This window comes from Ixodes scapularis, unplaced genomic scaffold (genome assembly GCF_016920785.2).
Source record: "Ixodes scapularis isolate PalLabHiFi unplaced genomic scaffold, ASM1692078v2 ptg000058l_1__unscaffolded, whole genome shotgun sequence".
In the NCBI taxonomy this organism is placed as follows: Eukaryota; Metazoa; Arthropoda; class Arachnida; order Ixodida; family Ixodidae; genus Ixodes; species Ixodes scapularis.
In genome coordinates, this window is record NW_024609900.1 from 2560400 (window position 1) to 2586873 (window position 26474).

The 26474-nt window shown below is 47.1% G+C and overlaps 1 protein-coding gene across 1 annotated transcript in view; it reads left to right on the top strand.

Annotated features, from left to right (window-relative positions):
* The window catches only part of LOC8028221 (deubiquitinating protein VCPIP1), a 56012-nt gene that overhangs the window by 23672 nt on the left and 5866 nt on the right, over positions 1–26474 (top strand). Inside the window, exons 8-14 of the mRNA XM_029971407.4 lie at positions 2574–2717; positions 3322–3455; positions 5501–5667; positions 12218–12457; positions 13105–13330; positions 13481–13543; positions 16390–16586. Of these exons, the coding sequence (XP_029827267.4) occupies positions 2574–2717; positions 3322–3455; positions 5501–5667; positions 12218–12457; positions 13105–13330; positions 13481–13543; positions 16390–16586 (1171 nt within the window). The remainder of the gene's footprint in view (positions 1–2573; positions 2718–3321; positions 3456–5500; positions 5668–12217; positions 12458–13104; positions 13331–13480; positions 13544–16389; positions 16587–26474) is intronic.

The following is a 26474-nucleotide window of genomic DNA, read 5'->3' on the forward strand; positions in this document are numbered from 1 at the left end:
GAAATGCGTCCGCAGATGGGTGCTAGAAGACGCGCTCCTACTTGTCGCGGCAGGCGGAAGACGGGCGCTGGGACCCGCGATCTCGGGAGGAACCACAACGGTCGGCATGCTCGGCACTCCAGGCGTGAGCGGGGCGATGCGTTCTTCCTCGACGACAGCCGATGGCACAGAAAATCCATCACTGGAGGTGTTGACGCGATCATCATTGACGGCACGCCGTGCAGAAACTTCCTAGTTCGCCATCCGCACTAACTTCATGGACCGCTTCCGCGCGCCAAACGCGCGCACCGTCTTGTACTTCGAACCCCGCATCGTGTGCGACCACGAAACAGACGGGCACGCTACACGAAACTACTCAAAGAAAGTTCGGAAAACGATCGTAAAGATGGCGAAAAACGAAGTGGAACTGACTAAAAGAGCGCGTGCAAGCAGACCACTACCAAAAGCAGACGACGCGAGCGGCAACAGCAGGAGAAACGGAGGAGGAGAGCGCTCCGCGCGCGGAGAAATCGCGTCCCAGCCAATAGCAGTCGCGCGCTCCCCCGCACGCTCCTCGAGCGCGCGCTCTGTCCAATCGCGTTCTTGCGATTGCGACATGGAAGAACGGCGACAGTGCCGTAACCACGCGGCCGACGCCATTTTGGGAGCTGGCAAAAAAAAGAGAAAGAATTCACGTTCAAAACAAGACTAAGATGGCGGCCGTCGGTCCAACGCTTTGAAAATGGCGAGCGCGCGAAGTTGGGGTTGATTTTGACGTTTGACCGTCACTTGGATGCTATTCAGGCCTCGTAAATAATTGTTTTTAAATATTTCCCCATTGTATTTGGTGCTGATAATTACAGAGAAGGTAGTTTATGAGATATACAACCGAAAAATAAGGTTTTCTAAAAATCGACTTTTTCGCGATTTTCCGGTTTTCAAAGCCCGCGTCCCCCCTTAAAAGTTACGTCGCGTCCTGTCTAGTTCTCCCTTCGTTTCTTGTCCCTGTTGTTTTGGCGTATTACACCATGATAAAAATTTCAACCTGTGGATAGTGAAAACATGGAGGAGAGGCCAAACGAGAGTCCGTGGCCGTTACGCTTAAATCCTAAATGTGTTCTGTCGGCGTGGCGACGTCAAAACTATGTTTTCAATCATAGTGAAAGTGACACTATTCAAGATGGTGGCACCCTTGTGAAGAGGTCTATAGTCCACACCTGGGTGCTGTTCGGGCTTAACAGAATTTGTATAAATAAACCAGTGAGCGAGGGCATTGAAAGTTTACACAGAGGTGTCTTGATGTAATGCATTATCATGATCAAATTTTATGAGTGGGTTTCATAAAAAGACTAAGCCAAAAAATTAGTTTTTAGGGGCGAAACTCCTTAGGGGCTAGCCATGTCCGTCCGCCGTCGGGAGCACGTGCTCCTGCTCGTGAGATCACGTGCTCACAAGCTCGTGTAGGGCAAAAAAAAAAAAAAAAAACGCATCTCCACGTGGTGAATGATGTTGATTGGGGCGAAGCTCTGGTGGTGCTTGTCTGCGTAGATGGTGAGCCGCAGCATGCCGAGCCTTTCGTTCGTTTTCATCCATGTCACGCTGCGGTCAAATGCTCAAATGCGTATATAACCACGTTCCATACCACACATTCTCTTTCTGACATGGATGACAACGAACGAAAGGCTCGGCATGCTGCGGCTCACCGTCTATGCAGACAAGCACCACCAGAGCTTCGCCCCAATCAACATCATTCACCACGTGGAGATGCGGTTGTTTTTTTCCTATGAAGGGGGAGGGGGAGGGGAGTGGGGGGAGGAGTATGGTAAAAGCCATCTTGTTGTGAAGCTGCTGCTGGATCTGCTTTAGGATGTTCATATCAAAGAAGCTTTCACGTTTTTGCTTTACGTAGCACCATCTGAGCAGCAGCATCAACCAGAGAGTTTTTACCATTTTCTTTTCTGCGCATGCATAAGAAAGCAGGATTTTTTAGGCTCAGTTTTCTTTTTTTCCTAGAGCCTCACACTTATACAATATTTGAATATGATAAATGGACCACCTTAAGACACCTTTGTGAAAAGTTTCATTGCACTCGGATCATTGGTTTATTTATGCTCATTTTTTTATGTCCAATTAGCGCTCGGAAACACTATAGATTTTCCGCACCTCATCAAATTTCTACTCATAAACACGTATTCACCCTTTAGTATTTGGCAACAAACTCCGTGGTGCCATCTATTGGGCAGCCCCGGCACACTTCCGGTTCACATATATTTTCTCGTTTTTTACTCAATTCTTTGATGATAGGAGCGAATTAAGTCTGACAGTGCTATGTGGCCATTTCCGGAAGACACCGCATATATTTGATTTTGGAAATACTGCGAAACCCGCCGTCTAGTTCAGAACTGGAAATGGTTGGGGCTATTCGCTCATTGGCACCACCGCGTTTCAACTTACGGGACAGAGAGCAAAAAGTGTGCGGACTATGGTCCGGAAGACACGGTAATTTTGTATCGCACTTCGAGCAAGTGGCGTTTTGCCGCCCTGCCGGTCGTCCGCCGTGAAGCGTGTGGTCACGTGCGTGTGTTGTGCGACAGCGTCCAGGTCCGCCACTTGCGAGGGGACGGGTCCCTGGAGCTGCGGAACGGGGACCGCACCCGCACCCCTTCCAACTCCAACTACTGCAGCTGCGGGTTCAAGCACTTCTGGGACGGCAAAGAGTACGACACCCTCCCCCAGCAGTGAGTGGGCCCTGGGGGCACGGTGCACTTCGACGCGGGACGGTCTATGTAGCCTACCGTTTCCGAGTATTGCTCTGCGTTTTCGGTATGCAGGGCGTTTCTCGAAGCGGAGGCCAAATTGTTTTTGCGAAAAGCATGCGTTGTGCATGAGAAAAGTCTGTCGCGTCAGTCTTTGCCAAAGGGTCGACTTGGGAAAATTAGTAACGTTCAGTATGAATAGTTTGTTAATTACTTTCTAGTGACGAACGTTTTAATGAGCAAACTTCAAGGCATGGTTTCAGTTGGAAACTTGAGGAGCATCATCAAAAACCTCTAAATCAACTTATTTTGTAAAGATATAAGGCACATAGAACATTTCACGGCGTTCCACAAAAAAAAACGATAGGTTTGAACGTATTTCTAGGTTTCGGTTTCCTACCGGAGCGCATCTTTGTGCCGGTAGTTCAATGCCCCCTCGTGACCGAGGTTCACGGCCGTCGCCTTGCCCCCCTCGTAGGAAGGGATGGAGGGTGGCCCATGCGAGTTGTGCCACACTCTATCCGCTTTTAGTTGCGGCTCTTTGCACCTCCCGAGTGTGCCCTTTGGATATCACGTTTACGTCCAGGGTGACGGTGTCTCTCGAATGGAACCAGAAGGTGGTCAAGGACACGGTGGCCTGGTTTCAGCACGAGTGCGACCCCTCGCTCAACAGCAACGTCTACACGGTGGCCTCGGAGATCGTCAACAAGCACTTCCCGGGTGAGCACTCTGCAACGGGTAGAATTCACCGGCGGCCATAATTGAGTCCATCACTGCTGAGCGCGAACTATCAATAAGCTTCCACAACGCTTCCACGACGTGCATTGCACAGCATCAAGATTGTAGTTTTTCTGAAAAGATAAGCGGGGGCTTGTTCTGAGTATGCGTTGTAAACACCGCACTCAAATATGGCGTTCAGTGTATACTACGTATAGGTTCCTTGCTTTCTGGGGACCGTCCGATTATTGAATCACCGCTTAGCGATAGTCGAATCGACACTTGCCTTGATTGGCTGCTTGTTGACTGGTGGCCGGTTGATTCACCAACCGTTGATCGTCGAATCTGTGCTTGCCTTACCGTTGACTGGTTGGTTTTAATGCAGATTGTGTCATGGCACTGGGTTTCGTGACAAAAGCGACCCGCTTGACTCAACTGACACACAGATCGAGGTGTTGCGTGAACCCTGAAGTCGTGTGACTGTGACGTCTGTGTCATCCGACGTCGCGGTGTAATGTGAAATCCGTGTCGCTTCACGTCGTGACATTGCGTGACATGACACATGCACACACATACACAGAGTGGGCACAGCTCATCCACTATACACTCTGTGCATCTCCAAGTTTATCAGATATGACCGAGACAAGCTCGAGTTTTATTGATTGTCAGTCATTGAATTGACGCCTGCCTAACTGTCGATTAATTGGCTTTTATTAATGTTGTTCTGGCGTGTTATTACATCTTTGCTATGTGCAGACTGACTATTGGAAACTGTAAGCAATCTATGACTCGCAGATATACAATTTTTTTTTCCAATTCCAGAAATCTGAAATGTTGCCAAAAAGGTTACCATGCTGATCAACATGCTCATTGTTAGCATGCTTATTAGCATTGTACCGTGTAGTGCGTTTTTCGTTTTCTGGTGACAGGTCGAGTGTTGATGTTGGTGTTTTGTCGTGCTTGGTACGTCCTTCCTATACACCGATTGATTATTGATCACTGTAAACAACCTCCAACTTTTGTCTATTGAATTCTTTCAAACTTCTGGAGTCTAAAACAATAGCAAAGCATTTACTGCTCTGTTCCGTATATTGATTGTTGGCATACTAATGAGCAAGCGTGGAAATGATTAGTATGGGAGGTGATCATAATTCGGAGCCACAAACTGGTCTATTCCTGATGTTTGAAATGTCATTTCCACGAAACATTTCAGAAGGCTTCCAATTGCCAAAATACTTAACCCACTAATGTACCATCGTTTGCAGTAGTCTAGAGCGAGGGTCCCCAAACTCTTTGGTCTCGAGGAATGCCCATCTATCTTGATTGATAGCTGAGGAACCCCTCCCAGTCTCAGCATAGATGCATTGAAGCAGCGTATAAGATTACAGCTATTGTAAGCGAGAATCCAGTTAAAAGGGAATGTCTGACACATAGATGTGCAGCAAATAGGTGACTAAGATCTGCTGAGGACCGGTTACGCGACCCCAGCCACTTCCGCTGTTGGGTTTAAAGAGAAACAGGCCGCCATGTCCGAGAGGCTTAGCGTTAGACGCTGCCGTGTCTGAAGACCGCACCGATCCCGCTGTGCTGTGCAGCGAGTATGGAAGGCGCTCGGCGCATGACGGGAGACTTTTTCAGCGAAAACCGGGGTTCGCATTGAAGGCTGCCATCTTTTGTGCGGGTATGCGTATCCCGGATGTCGCAGATACGATTCAAAGAATTGGAGCGCTGAATAACGACCAGCCAAGAATGTACCATAAGTGAAATGAATCGCCTTCGTGTACTTTAGAAGCTGCATACAAAGTTACGTCTGGGAAAGGTCGTGGTAAGCGAGAAATTAAGAAAGTGACGGGCATGGCTTACGTCTGCGTAGCGGAATCGGCTAAAATTTCAAGTAATTTCTCCCCATGGAGCGGGTGACGTTACCTCAAAATCCCTCTTGTAACTAATATAGCTGCCGAGAGAGTGGGCCCACTACGGTTCTGCTCCGAGGCGGGGATCCCAGAAGTTCCGACGAACTTGTCGACGCTCTTTGCTCGTCAATGCAGGAGTCTTCGGAAGTGAGCGTCTGCTGCAGCAGGTGGTTGATCAGATCCTGGAGCAGACGCGTCTGCCGGACTCGATGGAGGAGGACCGCCCGGAGGAGGAGGCGGAGGGCGTCCCGGACTCGGCAGAGTCGATGCCCGCCTGCAAGTTCATCATCAAGGGATACAAGGTGATGGGGAGTCCCTGCCCTTTGCCTATGTAAAGAGAAGATGAGGGAGAGGAGGAGACGGAAGCGTACGGGGCTCTAATAGACAGTTTTGAAGATTCAGTGACACCTGGTGGCTCGAAAGGCAGTTTTTACTTTCGACTAACTGATAGCGGTCACGAGACTGTATTTCATCAGGTATTGTCAATTTCGCACGTCAATGTCAGATGAGAATGGGTTCTGCGATCGTTTCATAATTCTTTTTCGATTTGTCTTCGTTTCGATGGTGTGAATGTAGGAACTGACCAGAACAAAGCGGCAACCCATGAGCCCCTCAATTAAATTCTCATCATTAAAAGGATTTAGAGCCAAGCTTGTGCGAGAGATTGATTGAATTGCATTCTAAAATAAACGCTTACGCAGCCGTTGTATCTAAGTCGTGTAGTCTGTTGTACTGATGTCTCAAATGTAGAGGCTTCATATATTCTCTGCTTGGTAATAAGGTACAGCCCGTTTATAACAAACGCTGCGGGAATCTAAAATCGATTCGCTATATTCGTTTTTCATTACAGTCGAATCTCGTTATTGCGAACGCCTCCACGACATCGCCGCACGAGTAGGTGGATCTTCCCTTCTAGTATGTGCTGGGTTATCACAGCGACACACAATGAAAATTCACAGTCAAGCATAGCGCTTTTACGCGGAACGATGAGCTTCCACCACGCCGTCTACGTCGACGATCACCATTGATGCCATGTTTGCGGATAGAAGCAGCCAGCCCGCGACCGGCATGCAACGCACGCGAACACTTCTCCTTGACCTGCGATTGGTCTGTCGTTGCGGTTGTTTCCAACATGTTCCAACGCTGCGGAGAGACCACGACCGGCTGGGAGAGACGCACGCACGTGAACGACACCCGCGTGCGTCCCTCCGTCGCTATGGCAACTGAAGCTTCTCTCTTCGCTTCTCCCTGCTTCTTTAAGCAACCTCTTTGCTCCACGAGTGCCACATGCGGCTAGCGCCGTTATCTAATGTCTCACAGGGAAGTGTGCTCGCTGCGCTGGTTGGTCGGCGCGGTCGGCGGGCTGTTCCAGAAACCGCACTATATCCGGTATTTCCCTTCGCGCGCCTGCATTTTAAGCGGTATGTAATTACATGGAGTTCTATGGGAGGCGAACCGGTGGTTTAAAAAAGCCGCGTTATACCTGTTCCTGCACTATAAGCGGTTACGTTGTAAGTGGTCTATACTGTACACCGATACGTGCCCACATCGCAAGACTAGAGGACTAGGTAATATAACAAGATCGGGACGATTACAGTATCCTGACCCACCATCTTGTCTACGCTGGGGGGCTGGGGCCTGGAGGACCGGAAGACGCTGAATGGAAACGCCGAAAAACCCTAAGTGACATGCCCAGCTGTGCACGTGTCATGCATACTGCGGAGAAGGCGAACTTGCCAAGCAACAAGAGTTTCTCCCTCACTCGGACAAAGCGTGGCGGGCGCATTAGGTGCATTATCGGTATGCGGCTGTTTCTTTTACGTGCTAAGGGCTAGTTTCCCCAGGGTCGAGTCTACCGCAAAGAAATGTCGACACAAAATTCTGGACAGCTACTGCCATCTATGAGCAACGGAGGCAACCAGACAATCGGCTTGCCGGCCTTGTTCATAGATAGCGACAACCTTTGCAGCCTTTCCACTCTGGTTTTTACCGGAGTGGAAAGGCTGAATTTTTTTAGGCGTCGTCCTAGATGTCGTCCTTGAGGCCATCCTAAACGTCATCCTTGAGGTCGTCCTTGATGATGCCCGAGAGGTTGTTCTCAAGGTCGTCTTTGAAGTTGTCTTTGAGGTCGTCCTAGACGTTGTTCCTGAGGTCGTCCTTGATGTTGTCCGGGAGGTTGTCCTAGAGGTCGTCCTAGAGGTCGTCCTAGAAGTCATTCTTGAGGTCGTCCTTGAGTTCGTCCTAGACGTGTTTTTAAAAATTGTCCAAGAAGTCGTTTTTGAGGTCGTCCTAGAAATCGTCCCTGAGGTTGTCCTTGAGATTGTCTAGATGTCGTCCCTGAGGTCGTCCCCTAGGCGTCGTCCTCGAGGGCATCTAAAAAGTTGTCCTTGAGGTCGTCCTAGACATCATCCTTGAGGTCGTCTTAGACGTCGTCCTTAGGCATCGTCCTTGAGGTCGTCTGACCATAGTACAGCTTCGCTGGTCTTCCTTCTTCACCAGAGTGAAAAGGATGAAAGTTTTTTTTTTGTGCTTAGTTTATTGAAATATAGCATAAATAGCTTTTTCTGCATTTCATCCAAGTACTTTTTTTTCATTTCTTTTTTTTTTTTTCGTTGTGTTTGTGGCGTGCCTCTTAGGGCTTTTCGTTAAAAGCGGGCTCATATCGCATTGCAGGTATACAAATAGTAACAGTAAATTCAAATTTGTTCATTATATCCTTCATTTCCAGGTTCGTTATGAGTGGGCTGTATTGTATCATCAACTTCTTCCTTCATCAGCCTGAAGAAGGCCACCATTAGTTTGCCACAGACGCCATGCATTCCCAAGTGAAAATTAAACGTGGTTTTACAAGTGGTCCCACTTATTCTAAGTGGTCCCTCTTTACATCTAAAGCGCGGTCCAAACCGACACGTATTCTGGATCCGTATGCCAGAACCCGACGAACCTTCTTCCGGTATCGACAGGCACCTTGCCTACGCGCTCGGCTCGACGAAGCGCGTGTACGTAGGACAGTCGTCGGCGGAGCAGGCGAATTCTCATGTTATCGCACCAAAACCACTGCGCACAAAAGCGAATACCGACACAAATTTGTGACAGGAGAGACGCGACTCAGCGCAGAAAAATTGCTGCAAGAAGCCGGCAGCAATGCACCCGGCCAACCCCGTGCGCCCATGCTCGGTGACATGCGCCGGCGTTCCGAAATCGGAGACTGTGCAAACGGTGTTCGTTGGTTCGTTTGTCAAGCATGCACAGAGCACTCGCTCAGTGGCAGGAAGAAAGCGCGCTCCGTGATGGGACACTCCCTCAATGCGAACGCCGATGTCACAATACAGGTATCAATGTCACAGTACGGGACACGTAAAAGTTGAGATATTTTAACTCCAAATACTGGTGCTAAAACCCATAAAAAGGGAGTGGTGACGTCAGAACCGGAAGCGGGCTTTCATATGGGTTCCGGCATACAAATACGGAATACGCATCAGATTGGAACATGCTTAACTGGTCCCACTTTACCTCTAAGTGGTCCCAGGTTATTTCCAAATGGTCCAACTTTGGTACAGATGTTGAGATGATAGTTGTGATCAAAGTTTCCAGACTAAATTTTGAAACGGGTCTATTGGAGGGATAGTGGGTAGGTGCAGAGGCTGGCTGCCCATGTCTCTACCCGTCGTCTCCCTCCAACCAGAGCGAGGAAGAGCGTCGTCTACTCCTCTCACAAGGTCCTGCGTTCGAATGCCAAAACGCCGAAGCAGCAGACGACTTTCTTCCTCGCTGTGATTAAAGGGAGACGGCGGTTAGAGACACGGGCAGCCAGCCTTTGCGCTTACCCCCTGTCCTTCTAGTCGGAGCTCGGTGCTCTGATGCCACTGCACGCTTTCATCTCTTCTTCTCTCTTAGTTTTTCACCGTATGAGATTATCACCGCCTGCAAAGGATCTTGAGTAGGGCTCTTTGTTGTCAGTATATACCGACAAACTTCGAGAAGTGATTCTCGAGCCGGTTTCATCAAAATCGGGAAAAAACAAAAAACCCAGAATCGGACCTGTCATCATCGTCATATCTTTAATTGTTAATTAAAGGTGGCCAAACCTTGGTTGTCGTTTATTTCTCTCGAATGTGGTTCAACGTTTCAATAGACACGGCTGAACTAGGAACCCGAATTGTAGGCTGCCAAAGACGGAGGCTTATTGCGGAGAAGGCGCCGTGTAACCGAGCTTTCGGTGTCACGTCAAAAGTTCCCCTGGTGGTTGAACTTAATCCTCCGTCCTCCGCTGGGGCGTGCCAGATGCCCGTCGTAGGTTTGGCACGTAAAACCCCCAAATATGACTTAGGCTGCCAAAAAAAACATAACTGAGATAGTGCATGTTTTTGGAAGTTTAAAAAGTTTCACTTTAAATGGAAAAAAACTCGTTAAAACAAAACACAAAAAAACCTTCAGTTACAGGAATTAAGCTTTCTGACAGGGTTCCTCAGGAGTTGTGCAGGCTGATAAAACTGCTTTTTAAAACGTAAGCTTTAAAAGAAAAACTTCCAGCCCTTCCATATTGGACAAAACCTCGGGGTTTTGTCCAATATGTTAAACCTTCACCAGCTTGTTTGCGCCCTAACTTTTTGTTCTGGCTTTCCACTCTGGTGAAGAAGGAAGAACAGCGGAGCTGTAGCTTCTGTTCTCGGCGGTGGCCTTCCAGGCGAGCGATCTGCTCTTCTTTCGCAAGGGAATCTGAAGCGCTCACGCAGTGGAACTTTAGGCGATAGCGGCTTTGCTGCGGTTGCGGAACCATTCGTGCCACTGCGCACATCGCCTCTCGTTCCGCTCCCGCTCTTCTTCCTCTGAAGAAAGGTTGCCGCCATCTATGAGCAACGGCGGCAACCAGTCGTCTGGTTTACGCCGTTGCTCATAGATGGCGGTAGCTGTCCAGAGTTTGGTGCTATATTTTTGTTGCTGGTGGACACGATCCTGGGGAAACTAGCCCTTAAAGGGCAACTCCGCTCAATTCCGAAAAATTTAGGCTTGCATGTGATTCCATTTCATAAAGCACTACTAAACAGCTCTACGTCCTCGGGATTTGCGAAGTGTGGAATATTATTTGTGTAATCTTAATTTAAACATCAGCTGATACCAAAACCGAAACTTCGGTTGCGTCAAGCAACATTGGTCTCGTGTAGTCAGAGTCATGGCCACGTCACGTCGAACCACGTGGTTTTGTGGCGTTTGTGGGGGCGAGGGACAGGACACGCGACACGGACAGGTCGCTTCGCATGGCGTGGACGGTGATGGCCCGGGGGAGAAGACGATAGTGGAGAGGGGGAGCGGAGAAACAGACCGATAAGCGTGCAGGGCAGCGCAAACTAGCGCATCCGTGTTACGGTGATCACGTGGACGCCGTTCAGCCAACACCGGGAGGAGAAACTGATGACGTGATCGTTCAGTTTCGCTCTGAGAAGTAAAAACAAACAAAACGTGAAAATGACGTAGTCATGCCTCTGACGTAGTGGCTCAACGTTGGCCGCTCCAGCTCCATCGCATTGACTCCGCTGACGATTGCGCCTCACGTTGCACGCTGGAGTTGGCAGATTTCGGCGACTTGGCTCACTTGAAGGTTTGCTGGCCAGTTTATTAAATATATAGACGGAATTAGATCGTAATATTTGACATGGGGTCTTCCTATATGATACTGAAGAGGACTACATAGCTTTCTAAATATAAAAAATGTAGCGGAGTTGCCCTTTAACAGCTCCGCTGTGAAATTGCAGTTTTGATGTAATTTCCCCTCCTAAGGGCCGTGCAATGATATTGGGTGGGAATGTTTCTCACGTTACTCATGCTTCCTGACGCTTGTGAAACTCAGGTAAACTTGCACTCAGTGCCACTGATCAAGAAGCTTCTCTTTCCTTGCATTATTTGAAGGATAAAAGCGGACATTTTCTTTCAGTCTCCTCAAAATTTTATGGCAAAGTTGTGGGGATCGCGTTGTTGGCATTGTCAAAACAATGAAATCCCTAGGATTTCGTCATCAAACGTCGCGATTTACACGGTAACAATATTTAAATGCGGCTTTAGAGTAGGCACGAACACTCTGCGAGTATTCGATTTGGGTCCGTGGCAATTGACGCCTCGACATCCCCACGATAGGGCACCACCCCATCGCACCAATGGGGTTGTGCCCCATCGCTGCGATGATGGGAGTATCCGAACCTTAACAACGTGTGGACCTCATGCATGCCTCGTGCTTTGCCAACTCCAGCATGTGACTACAATACAACTTACAGAAGACACTTGAAACTGCCTACGTGTAGGAATGCAAAAGCATTCGTACATGCAGCCCATTCCTACAAACAACTCGCCCCGCTGTCCTTTGCAAAGACCGGCCGGGCCAATGCGGCCGCGCGTGCACCAGCCTCTCCCTTTTACCGGCGCGCTGGTCGCAGCGCCAGGAAGAGAGCTCCTCTAAGGGTGGCATTCCTTAGAATGATCACGCATCACAGCCAATGGGAATTTATTATTCATTCCGCTCAGCCGGAATAAGGTGCTGTTTTTTGCGGTTACAGACAACGCCGGTTACGCTCCATGGGACAGTCAATGCTGTCGCATTAAAATTGCTGGCATTTAACTGGCAATGGGTCACGTGGCCGCTCATTCTGGCTGCGAGTTGAGGGGATGAACGCCGCTCGTTCTTTATTTTTTTCGCGACTACTTTTGCGGGGGAAGAAGAATTGACGGGTGTTTCGTGGGCCACGAATGCAAAAGTAAAGTTACGGGCGGTACTTACCGAAAGTACAGCAATCGTTCCGTTGCCCCCCGGCGTGGCAGTTTCCGGGTTTGACCTCAAAACCCGTTGCGGACCTCTTGCAGACGCTGCACAAAGAGGAGCTCGGCGTGAGCGAGACGGAGAGGCGCCTGCTGGAGAGGATAGAGGGCCACGCCACGTCCCGGAGGAAGTCCCACCATGCCGCGGAGAAGAAGGGCAGCGCCTCCTCCAACGCCTCTGCCGCCTGCTCTGTGCCCGCCCCGTCGTCCGTCGGGGCGGCAGCCGCCTCCGCCTCCATGGCCAGGCCAAGCATCATCAGGGTGGTCACTTCGGACGGTCGACAGGTTGGCGGAGCGGATGATAATGATGATCGTAATTATTATTTTCGTGCGCCCAAAAACAACTAACAGGTCTTCACTTGGAGGGGCCTCCGACCAACCCCACCTAAAGCCGCGGTCACGCCGCTGATCCATCGTACAAAAGATGGTCTGCAGGCACTTTGTTTTGTTTCTTCCTTGTATTCATACTGTCCTGTCACCTTGGTCGTACAAAAACTCTTCAAACATGGCCGAAGAATGCACATGTATGAAGTAAACGTGCTTTGAACGTACTTGAAACACGTTCGAAGCATGTTTGAGACGAGCATAGTAGCAACGGGGGGAATGACTTCATAGACTTCCTCAAAACCTTCTATGATGAGGCACCGTGGTCTTCATAACTTGTCACTCGCAGCAGCAGCTCGGTCATTGACGCTTTTTTTTTCTTTGAGATTACACGGTGGAATTGCAGTATTTTGGGGTGCCAAGATAAACTATAAAAAACACGAGATTCAAGTTCTTTTGTGGTTAAAATCGTTGTGCTGCCCCTCTAAGCCCCGTTCGGCCTCGGGCTCATTGGGCATTTTTGCGGGCCCGCCTCCACCTCGGATCTTGCGTCGTGGCAGGCCGGGGGAGAGACGACTCCCTGACGGCCTCTCGTCCTCCTTGCGCAGGGTCAGCTGGAACTGGGTCCGGCTGGAACGACGCTCTCGGAGTTGGAAGCGTGGGTAGAGTCGGAGTTTGGGGTGCCGCCCCTGCGCCAGCAGCTCAAGAGCGGCGTCCCGCCCCGGGAGATTCGGGCACCCGAGGGCAGGGGAGGCCGTCTGGCACTCTCTCACGGGGACAGGGTCACCGTCGAGGTCCTGCGAGATCCGTGCTCGCCGGACCCCGGCACTTCGGGTGAGCTCTTGGCTGGTACCAGATTGGGCTGGATAGTGCTGGATATCCTCAGAGTGCACTGGATTGGGCAAGACAGCACTGTATGGTTGGATAGTGCTGAATCGGTCAGAATTGCAGTGGATGGTGAGACGCCTTGCTTTTCGTGACCAGGTGCTTCGGCCGCCCAAGCAATACTCGCAGGGACCGAAGACGATTACCTGAGGAGGCTGCAAGGTGTGTGGTCACTTCTCCTAAAAACGAAGCACAACTTTGGCTTGGTCTTTTATGTCCCAATGCTGGTAGATCTCTCAATCTTCTTCGGGACATGGGTAGCTTATGGTAGCACCCCACCAAACCTAGAAGTCGTTAACTAATTCCAGGATTGGTGTTGTAGAACGCATGCCATGTAACGCAAATTTCAAACTACTTAATTAAATTGCGTTCATTGTGTCTGCGCTTTTCTTCCGATCTGTAGGGTTGTGCGAATAGTAGATTTTGAGTTTGAATCGAATTCGAAGCGAATAGTGGTTTTGGTAGAATATTTTCGAATCGAATATCGAGTACTTGCCGTTCAAAAAACTTGGCCGTTTTTAGAGGGAAGTTTACAGAAATACTTCCAAACTGGACTCCTCACGCCGTCGTTTGTCCATCTTGCCAAACAACTTAGCTGCCGTCATTTTGACAATGTCGATGTCATCCACTCACCTTGTCACTGTAATAATATAACATTCCTTCGAAATATTATAGTTTAAATGTTTTAAAACCGTGTTTATGAATTTTATCGGAAATAAAAGTTTCTGAGCAATTATGCATGCTATGAGAAATTTCTAAAGGTATTTATTTTTATGCTAAACTTGTTCTTTTAAATTTGCGTCTGGACGTGGCGGTGGTGAGAAAAGAGTGCTGATTGTTGGGCAAGTTGGTATGGTACATAAGAAAACATGATTGCGCTTTGAAGACAGGGACATAGACAGAAGAGAACACAGAGCACTAACTTTCAACTGATTTAATTCAGATCCTCAGAGAAAAGAGTGCTGGCAACCAGGGAGCCAAGATTGACGAAAATAGCGCCGGCCATACCGGCGTCTCTGGAGTTCGTTGCTCGGTTTCTTTTGCCCGTTATTAAAAAAAGTTGATGAAATAATTACGATGAATATATTTCAAAGTTCCCATTATAGTATTTACACCATTTTGCCGAATGTGTGAGTATATTCTTGATTTTAGATATTGTTTCTTTCTGGTCTTTAGACAGTAAACAAACTTGCGACCGTGAGTTTGCGAACACTTCGAAAAGCACAAATATTACAACTGCTCTCGGAGCGAATATCATATAGGGTACTATTCGAAACTACTATTCGAATATTTGCACAACACTACCGATCTGCCATTGAAACATAGTGAAAGTTTTACTCAAAATTCAATAATTTCTTTAGGTGGTTTTGCTGTAACAGTAGTTGTGAATGCCACTAACTTTAAAGCACAACTTTGGGGGGTTGTGAGCCAAACAAACAATTACAAGCTCACCTACTCTACCTTATGCTTTTGTAGATATTGCTGCATGTACCTTTCTCAGCCCCATTCCCTGTATTAAGTCAACATTTTTGTAGTATACTGAGTGTCTCGTCCATTTTAGTTAACAAAAGAACTTTCAACCTTTCCACTCTGGTAGGGAAGGAAGACCAGCAAAGCTGTACTATGTTGGGAATTAAGTAATGGCCGGCAGCAAGCCGGCAAGCCAGAATGGAAAGGTTGCCGCCATCTATGAGCGACGGCAGCAATCAGCAAGCCAGTTGTCTGGTTTCTGCCGTCGCTCATAGATGGCGGTAGGTGTCCAAAGTGTTGTGTCGACATTTATTTGCTGGTGGACACGATTCTGGGGAAATTAGCCCTTAACAGCTCCGCTGTAAAATTGCAAACCAGCAAACCGCATCACCGGGGGTTTAGTGGTGGGTATACTGACCGGGCAGTGAAGTTTGATTGTACAAGTAGTGCCTTCTTACGCAGTATTCTCGCAGTTTTAACTTGCGACAGCGTGAAGCTGAGCTAGGTGGTTCATGCTTGTTAAGTGCCAGCTGAACGTCTGAACAAAAGGTAAGGGCACAAACGAGCTGGTGGTGGTTAAACATTTCGAAAAAACCCGAGACTGGGACAAAAAGGGACGGACAAACACAAAGTCTCAAACACAGCTGAATTTTATTTGACAACGAAGGGTGCTTATATAGGCGTCAAATCCTACACAAATCAAAAGAAACGAAGGAAAGAGAGGGAGAAACCTACACAACACAAAAGAGACAAAAGAAGGAAAGGGAGAATTGGGGAAACCCATGCCACAAGCAGTAAAACAAAAAAACAAGTATTACAAAAGAACTGAGAAGTGGTGAGATTGTTTATACAAAAGCAAAGTAGAAGGACTAAAGTGCATTGGTCGTTTATACAAAAACAAAGTAGAAGGACTGAAGTGCATTAGTCCCCAAGAAACCCCAACGCTACAACAGGAAGGACGCAATGAGCAAACGACCAGGAAACAATAAAGCGAAATGACTTAAAAATCGGACAAAGGCCTCAACACAACAATTGACAAGACGTGCAGACATCAAATTTGTAGGAACTTTCTTTGTTCTTTATCTATTGTGAGGGATGGCTTATTTACTGCATTTCCATGATTCGTGATTGCTATAGATTCTTTTATCAAACGCTTCCGATCATCCTTTTCTGATAAGATGACTGTTGTTGAGTCCCAGTTAGGTAAACAATTATTGCATTCAACTGGGACTCAACAACAGTTGAAGTCAAGGCGATGGTCCCCGTCTTTCGCAGTGTTTGCGACGTCAAACAGGCTTCTAGGATTGATCACCGCTGAACTGGTTAGATGGGTTAACCGAGCCGAGTGCCATGCGTGCGGTGCACCCGCATTCACCAGCACACCGACCCTGGGGCTGGACTTTTAACAACTGCCTCCCTATGGGCATTTCCTAGTAATTTTATAAGAAACGTCTGCGATTGGCCCGTTTGATCGCCACCAAACTGGTTCGCCGGTTAGGTCAATTAACCGAACCAAGTGCCACACGTGCGGTGCGCAGAGGTGCAGCAGGGATCGCTGGAGGCCGGAGTGCGCACTATGCTGAGTCACCTGAAGCGGAGCGGGCAGACGGTGTGGACGTACGCCCAGGAGAACCCCTGGCTCTTCTGCCGCGGTGGACTCTTCTACGCCCAGATGCAGCGGGACATCGGGCTCGTGGACGGCAAGCACTGCCACCTGCCGCTCATTCCCGACAAGGTACAGTTAAAGGAGCTGTGCAACGATATTCAGTTGGAATGTTTTTCTCTCTACACGAGCTTACTGGCACACCTGGGACTCAAGGATACTCACACGCAACGACACTGGCCAAGAAACTCCTTTGTTGCGGTGTAATTTCAAGGACAAAAGCGATCATTTTCATTCAATCTCTTCTTTGCAAAATTTGATGACGTAACTCGGGGATCGCAGTACACCCAAGTGACGATATTTGAATGCGGTTCATAGATTGGACCCGAGCATTGCGTGGGCACTCGACTTGGGCTCGTGACAATTGCTAGCTCCAGAAGCATTCGGGTTGTGACCCGTGTCCAATCGCTGCAACGACGACAACAGCCGAGCCATAACAATGTCTGGAACTCGGCGCGTGTCCTCCGCTTTGCCAACCCCAGCGCGTGGCTATGATCAACACTGGCGGCATATAATCGGCCCAGATCACATGGCCGCTTGTTCTGGCTGCGAGTTGAGGGGGTAAACGCTGCTTGTTTTTCTTTAATTTTTTTCTGGGACTTCTATTGCGTGGGGTGAAAAACGAACGCGTGTTTCATAGGCCATTAACATTAGGGATCCGTTTTAAGCGGTATTTGCGCAAAGTACAAAAATTGTTGCATTGCTCCTTTAACACGCTCGCGACTGCTTAGAACTGCATGCCTATGCATGCACATTCAGCTCGGCGCCATACTTTTCGTGTAGCTGCGCCGCTGCTACGGGAAGCGGGACGTAACGACGTTCGAAGTAGCTTTGGGAACGTCCACCGGGTCCAATTCAGCGACCGGTTTATTCGCTTTAAGAGGGGGCGCACCTCAGAGCCCCATAGAGAATACATGAGGTTTTTCACCAAATTGAAAAAATTCTCAGATAATAACGGCTGCACGGATCTTCTTGAAAATTTCGGCTTTAAAGACATTGAGTCATTATCGAGTCACTAAACGCAACAAATGTTTCATCATAAATTTAATTATATTCTTTAAAAAATCATGAAAATGGTCAAAATCGGCTAATTCGGCACTCTTGCGTTCGGAGCGAATTTACAAAATTATCTAAATTCAAACATAAGAAGTATTGCGTTTAATGTCTTCTAAATTTATTACGGAATCGAATAATATTCAAAATATTCATGTAAGTCGATTTGTTCCGTAACTACAGCAAATATAAAGAACCAAGGTGTCGGTGCTTGTTTTCGTCGTTTTTAAGGTACCTCTCTCTCCCGTGCGGTGGCGCTCGCTGTCCACGAAATGCGAAATCGTCCGTTCGGAGATCGGCCGGATCGGCACTGTGCGAGGTGTTCTTCCGCGGCCGTATTCCGCGCCCGTATCCTGTTTCATTCTGCACGCCGAGGCATCAGTGTGCGTGTCTTGCTTTCGTGGTTCTCGCTGGGTAGGTCTCCGTGTTTTCGCAAGTGGCAAATTCACCTTGGAGCTATGGGTCGAAGACAACCGTCCTGTGGCAAGCGGACCGCGAGGTGTTCCACAACCTCGCGGTCCGTCAACGCGTTGTGCTTGTTTCTACTTTTTTTTTTTTCTTTTAAAAACGGGCTCTTTTTTTTTTGACGCAAAGTTTTATTTTATCGTTATCCTTCACACAAACGTCCTTAGGCCTTGGGGTCGTGGAAATCGGGGATGAAGCGTGCACAGAGTAGATCGTTGTTTGCGTCCTTTTTATTTTTCACGGACGTCCTGTGACCTCCGTACGATTCGTGGTCACCGCAATCTAACGCGGGGAAAAACGGGTCGCCTGCTCTGTAGTCAGGGTATTCCTAGGGGCTGTTCTTCTGGAAATTCACATATCACCCAAAAAGGTAACATGGGTAATGATTACGGTATGTTTTTTCCGGTGTTTATTTTTGAGCGAAAATCGGTGCATGTTTTTCGGTGCTTATTTTTTAATCACCAGTGTATTATGGGTTGAACGTCTTGTGATGACGCTAAAAAGCGTTGATAACCAAAGAAAAATGCGATTGGACAAGAACATTTCAAATTTCCAATTCTATTCACATATCCATTACGCTCTTCTCGTGGGAGCATCCATCCTGACGAAAAATGCTTAAGTCATTGAGCTGTGAACGCATACTCAGTGTACAATCTTTCGGCCTAGAGAGGTATTGCGCACGCTCGAACGCGCTTCACAGCCCAGTAGACGAAGTTGGTGTCACCCAGAAGGCGAGTTTTTGAATGGTCTGTAGTAGGCAAAAGAAACAAATAACAATCAACGCATATCAGCTCTTCAAGCGAAGAGGCGCGTTTCTAAGGTCAATGGTTCCGGACGGCACTAATGTTGTTGGCGTTGTCGTAAGATGACGTCAGTTCATACGAACTGACGTCATCTTGCGTGATCACGTGACACAAACACGTCATCTTACATGATCTCGTTACACGAAATGACGTCATCTTGCGTGATCACGCTGCACGAAATGACGCCATCTTACGTGACCACGTATCACGTCATCTTGTAAGTCAACCTCTCCCCACAGCAGCGCTTTCCGGGCCCGTGCAGTGCTGTAGTCGAAATCAAGCTCCCTATGGCAAGCGAAAGCTTCTGAAGTCTCACATTGAGAATACTCGCAAGCGACCGTCTGTGGAAGCTTCGCACGTTGAGGTTTTTGGTGAGATCGAGCCATCGTGTTCCATTAACTATAGTTGAAGTTGTCATTCAATAAAGCCCTAAAAATATGAATGTAGTTGGTGTAGACATCAAGATCTAATCAAAAATGCGGTTTGACGTCGTTTAATTAACGTGTATATACAAGTGTAGAAAAAAATGAGTTATATGTGCATAGATGTTTAAAAAAGTGTTTATTATTCGACATAGCACTTTGGGAGAAGGATGTGTTCAGATTTTTCTTCATGGGCGCAAATATACCTGACGCAATAAATAGTGACGATTTCATCGTCCCAGTGATGAGCAGGTGATTTCTTGCTCGAAACAATGATGCCATTTCATAAACCAAGTTCTGTGACATATGCTTTTCCAATGTCTGGTCACTATTTTGTAAACCTTTCAGTCCAAACGAGTATAATTTTGTTTGTTTTTGTTAGCTTAGGAGGGGGTCACAGAGCCTATCTTTTTGTCTTCCTCTAGGACAGACGTACAGAGTTATACCGCAACACGCATCTGTGGAGCACACAGAGCTATCGCTCTCCTGTTGGCGGTACAGTAGCAGACGACACAACGCAGCTCCGTAGTCTATCGAGGGCACGGCTAGCCGCGGCCCGTAGCGCGACCGTTCAGACTAGGGAAATGGTTTTGAAGAACCGAGAAATGATATCTTGTATACAATAATCACATGTCGTTAGTATATTCTACTTGCTAAGCCAAATAAATATTTGCAGCTTGTGAGAATATGTTTGCGTGACGATTTACCGTTCACACCTCTGACGGATGTTAGCGAATCCTTCATGTTCGTGGCTCGCAGTTATCGGTACCCCCTCGGAGTGACTTCACCATATATATTTTTTTCTTGCTTGCAGGACATCATAAAAATCACAAACACGCGAGAAAAAAAAATCTTATGAGTACGCGTGATTTTGAGCTTCGCAGCTCTAAAGATGCCCGGTAAATGTCGTCCAGCTTGGGAAGAAACTAATCCTTTTTGTTGGAGTTCGACTATCGTATGCTGGCAGCTCGTTTCCGGTCGGTTTTGTCTATACTCCGTTTCACCATAATTTGGCAACCCTCAGTCAGAGCTGCTATGAGGGAATCACAGTCGCGGAGCAAAGCACGTGACAGCTACTTTTAGGGTTCCCGGACATTTCATCGAACGCCGTTTCGTCGAACGCCGTTTCATCGAAAAAATGGACGTTTCATCGAACGCCGTTTCGTCGAATTGCTGACGGCCGTTTCATTGAATGTTTTTTTATATAAAAAGTGTGAAAGATACTCTTTTATGCACGGATCGAGTGCATTTTTTGTGCCATTCACCCATTTCATCGTCAGGTTTTTTTATTGTCCAAACTCGTAGCTGTTAAAATTTATTTTCATGCAAGTAACCCATGGGGACATTTTTACCGATTTTTATGGTTGTTTCGCATATTGTGCTTATCTGTTCACCCCCTCTGTACTACCCGATGAGCCTTGAGGGTATTGTAACAAATAAATAAAAAGTCGCACTCTCGGTAAGAGCGCACTCCAACTCATGGAGGCCGGAAGCGACTTAGGTTTTGCGCAGGCGCAACAACTTTAGCCATGTGAGCCTCCTAGCCTCTCATGTCTTTATATTGATACTTTTTTACTGCCCGAAGCTTGCAGCAGCTAAAGCTGAGGTGCTATTTATGAAACTACAACGAAGCATTTTTTTTTTTTAGTTCTAAGACTCAATGAAGTCAAAAGTAAGTACGTCACTTCAAATGTTATTTGAAAACTTTCGGGGGCTCATATATTCGTGTGACAGCCATTCACCGTTTCAAAATTGCTCTCAAAAAGTCCCCCACAGCCATGCTCCGTCGGTTCTTTTAAAAAAGGCGGACCTTCCCTTTTCTTGCCGCTATGACCTTCTGGCGAGGAGGCTCTTGGGAACTCAGCATCGCCTCCAGCTTGTCTTCCATCAATTGATGTTCTGCGGCGATGCAAGTAAAAAACTTCCATAACCCGGGATGGGCACCTCCGACCAGCTTCAAGAAGCGGGAATGCCACCCTGGCGTTTGATAAGACGGCGTTCGATAAAACGGCGTTCGTTGAAACGGCTTCGATGAAGCGGTGTTCGATGAAACGGCGTTCGATGACACGGCATTCGATAAAACGGCTTCGATGAAACGGCGTTCGACAAAACGGCGTTCGATGAAATGTCCGGTCCCATACTTTTAGGACCAGTACTATGGCACCTGCAGCGCGTCTCCGACCGGTGTGTTTAGCGTCTTATGCTGGCCATACATCAAAAGTGGTCCCGAAGTGCAACAAATGACGTCACAGAAGACAGAGTGTCACGCTGTTGCATCTTGCGATCCTGGCAATTCATCGTAGAGATGCTGTCGAAAACCACGAGGGAACACGAGTGTTGCTGTCGTCATGGCGTCCCAACACGACGTTTTTGTAATTCGGTAATTCAAATTACTGTATACAATTTTTAAGAAAATAAAGACATCATAACCAAATAGGAACTTCCGTGCTAAAACATGCAGTGCGAAGTGAAGACAACTACTATCTTTTTTTTTTCTTGATGTCCACAAAAAAAAAGGCTATGCAGCATCAATCCTACCGGTTTTTTTTTTTTTGTTTTTTTTTCGCACATTATGTGATGTCCTCTAACACGAAAGTACCGACGTAAAAGCGCTGTAGAGACGATATAAAAACAAAAATTTAAGTGAATCGAGCTTTGTAGTGGAACGGAAAAAAAATAAATAATTAACGACTTTTTACGGTAAACACTTCACCTCTAAGTAGAACTTAAAAAAAGTGACGGTTACGCGCTTTCATGCCCATTTCAACAAAGTTGGGAGAACAATGTATTGCATCTTGTGAATAGACATGTGGAGCAGCATGTTTATGTTAGAGGCATTGTGTGTAATCGCTGCGCAGTACCTGCCAAAAGATGATATTATTTGGGCACAGTCTCAACCGTTTCCGTCTGTGTGTGCTACAAATACAGCAACTCTTTTCGTAGAAGAAGTGATGAGGAAATGGCGTGCCCTTGATGATACGATTGTGATTATGAAATAAAATTTTTAATCAGCCAATACTTGCGACCTGTCCGGTCGCCTGGAACCCCGACAACAACTATCGTTCTCTGGAAAGTTCATTCTAATATTTACACGTTTTGTGGAGTTCATCGAGCGAATAAGAATGTTCCAACAATGAGCTAAACCTACACGAGTTCCCGAATCCAACACGGCGCTTTTGAATTTTAGCGCCGTAGATAGTTCTGCGAACAGTGTATACTTCTGGGCAAATATTCGTCTAACAGTTTTGCAACGTTGGAAAGCATCGGAATGATTCAGAATCACTGCGGAGTTGATACTCGGGAAGATAAGACGGGCACTTGGGAGAAACGGACCGTGGCATTTGAGACAGGGGCACAAACGGGGGACAAACGTGCTACAATCGCATACCCTTCCAAGGTTATCGCTTGGGCGACCGCGCGCGCGCCCAAGAAACCTGTCTTTTCTTCTTTTTAGGGGGGGGGGGGGGGGGGGGGGGGAGGGAGGGAGGGAGGGAGGGAGGGAGGGAGGGAGGGAGGGAGGGAAGGAAGGGAGGGAGGGGGGAGGGGAGTGGTGTAGGCGCTGATTGTCTTCCTCCTTTGTGGCTTTTGACAGACGCACAACGAGACTGGCAGGACAAGCGCATGATTCATTTCTTTCGATGGAGGCGTTCTGTCTGTGTATGCGAACATGATTTTTTCCCCCTTGTAGTAGTTGGTCGTTCTTGCCTTGACTCGGGTCCCAGTTGGTGCGTTGTCGTTGTATGCCACTATTTTTTTTTTTGGTTTATGGTAGTTTTTGCGCTGATGGGGTATCAAGGTAGACAAAAAGAAAAAAAAATGAAATAGCGCCTCGACAAAAAAAAAAAAAAAAAGTTGTTGCGAGCAGGAACGTTTTCAAGGCGATTTTAGGAGCCTGCAGTGTTACCACAGGTGCAGGATTGAGAGCGTAACCCACGCACTTGAAGAGAAGGGGAAGCTCTCGTCTTATGGGAACTTACACGTTTTGTGGAGTTCATCGAGCGAATAAGAATGTTCCAACAATGAGCTAAACCTACACGAGTTCCCGAATCCAACACGGCGCTTTTGAATTTTAGCGCCGTAGATAGTTCTGCGAACAGTGTATACTTCTGTGCAAATATTCGTCTAACAGTTTTGCAACGTTGGAAAGCATCGGAATGATTCAGAATCACTGCGGAGTTGATACTCGGGAAGATAAGACGGGCACTTGGGAGAAACGGACCGTGGCATTTGAGACAGGGGCACAACCGGGGGACAAACGTGCTACAATCGCATACCCTTCCAAGGTCATCGCTTGGGCGACCGCGCGCGCGCCCAAGAAACCTTTCTTTTCTTCTTTTTAGGGGTGGTGGTGGGGGGGGGGGGGGGGGGGGGGGAGGGGGAGGGGGAGGAGGGGGGGAGGGGAGGGGAGTGGTGTAGGCGCTGATTGTCTTCCTCCTTTGTGGCTTTTGACAGACACACAACGAGACTGGCAGGACAAGCGCATGATTCATTTCTTTCGATGGAGGCGTTCTGTCTGTGTATGCGAACATGATTTTTTTCCCCTTGTAGTAGTTGGTCGTTCTTGCCTTGACTCGGGTCCCAGTTGGTGCGTTGTCGTTGTATGCCACTATTTTTTTTTTTTTTGGTTTATGGTAGTTTTTGCGCTGATGGGGTATCAAGGTAGACAAAAAGAAAAAAAAATGAAATAGCGCCTCGACAAAAAAAAAAAAAAAAAAGTTGCGAGCAGGAACGTTTTCAAGGCGATTTTAGGAGCCTGCAGTGTTACCACAGGTGCAGGATTGAGAGCGTAACCCACGCACTTGAAGAGAAGGGGAAGCTCTCGTCTTATTGGAACTCTCTTTTATGGGTTTCCACGTCGCGATTGTCCTTCAAAATCAACTGTCATTTATTTCTCGCTCGTGGCTTCCAAGTACTGGAAGCCACGACTCGAGCCACAATAGTTTTGCGAAATCAAGGTTTCGCTGAAATGGATAACTCTCACGTACAGTTCGACGCGCAATACTTTTGCCGTATTGACTCGCGAGAGATGCCCCCAACACGGCTGAGTATGGCGGTTCTCCAGGCCTAACATCTAAATTTTGTTGCCTTACCTGTTACTATTTCGCGCCCATTTTGAGCCATATCAAAATGAAAGCGCATGATGAAATAAAAATGACACTCGTTTTCCGCTCGATGGAAATTTCACGCCAGCTCGCTGTCTTTGCTGGTACCTTGAGCGTTTCCCAACGATGCGGAGAGTTAAAACAAAACAAAACAAAAAAACACGTACGATGGCATCCTTTGCACACTCATTACTTCTATAACACTGAGCCACCTCGTATCCTTTTGTTTTTCTTTCATGGTACTAATTTCTTTCTGCGCATTACGGCTGTTACGACGCTAAGTCTGTCTGCCCTTCGAATTTGAACTTAGGCTCATATCAGGGAGGAACCAGTTTAAATCAGGAAAATATAATTAACACTGTAGCAAAGTAAATCTATCATATCGATCGGAAATACGATTTGGCACATTCCATCTGAACACATATTGTGCACAGCGAATGCAATAGCGAGTCAGCGTGGAAAACGCCGCCACACTGAGCTACCATAACATCTCAGCGATTTTTGCATAGCACCGAGCACGGAAAAGAGAAAACAGTTATTCATTCACATAAACGAAGCAAATTTATTTAAAGCCCGGACACTCCGTACGTCCAATCTAGCTAAGGTTATCAATAGACTCGACCATGTCATTTGTCGAAACAGATAAAAGACGTTGGCAAAAATGATTAGACTGAATAAGTGAATCTAACGCACGTATTTTACCAACCGACGGTCGCGCGCCTTCAATACCCTTTCCAATTGTCATTGCGCACCTTGGACACACTTCGGGAAGCAATGCATATTTACATCGCCGCCCGAGGTCTCCATTAAACGTTTAGTGCTGACCCAAATAAAATGCTAACCTGACTCTCAATCGCTCACCGCAAAGGACGATTTCGAACAGGCGGTACTGTAGGTCACTTGAGATTAAAAAAAAAGAAAAACAAGCTATAGAAACGAGCGTCGTAAAAAAGGGGACCGGCATTTTTATTCCTACCTCCGAACAGAAACGAGCGCCACCCACTGCATCACACAGCGCAGAGGCCGGACTCTGTCACCGCGCGTACATACCAAGCGCGCGCGAGGGATGCAGAAACTTCCTCCGCCGGGAGAACACGGCAGATTTCGGGATCTATTTCACGCAGCGGATAACGCGGGCCTTTTCACACCTCGATACTGGCGCCATCTAGAAGTTGCGCGTTCAACCACGTTTCGAGCCGCGCGCCATCTGGTGGCTGAAACGGACGAATAAATAGAGGTACCGCGCCCTCTTAAGGCGGGGCACTACCCAGAAAAGTCAACTTCTGTACCACTTGCTTGATTTCAATCAAAATTGCAGTGGACGTTTATATGAGTGGCAAGCCCATCCTTGCCAAATTTCATTGTCCTATGTCAATTCTGAAACTTGTTACAAATGTTACAATATGAAAGAAAGTCAGTGTGTTCGCTAAAAAAAAAAAAAACATTTTTTTAGAATAAAATAAAAATTTGTGATTTTTATTTGTAATATAGTCATAGGGATACCCATAGCACATACTCAACTAGTTATTTTGCTATATTGCATTGTGTTTCATAAATATAACTCCATAAGAAGATTTAAACAAAAATTTCATGTCTGCACTTTTTTACAAATGTAGTTTTTTTAGCATAAAAGAATGTTAAAGTAGAAAAACTAACCAGCCAGGCATGTTCCTCACAAAATTCTATCCCAAAAAAACTACCCAAGAATAATTCTTTATTGTTTAATAGGAAATGATAGTTTTCCTGAAGTTAAATTAATGCCAAAAAGTGGAACAGAGAAAAATGCATTCAAAGTGTTCCAACCCCTACCTTTTCTTTAGCATCGGTGAGCCTAAAATAATTTATAAAAAATTAACTATACAATGTAAACTAATAAAACTTTCTGGGAATACTCTCTACATGTTGGTGGAGGTATATACAGTAAACTTGCGTTAATTCGACCTCGACGGGACCTTGAAATTTGGTCGAATTATCCGAACGATCGAATTAAAACGAAGAGCAGAAAACGGTTAAAATTAAACTTTTTTTTATTGTCCAAAGTACTCACGGATGGTCTGCTGCCCTCTGCGCTTAAAACGCATGTCCAAAAGCATGCTTCGGAAAGCAGGGTAACTA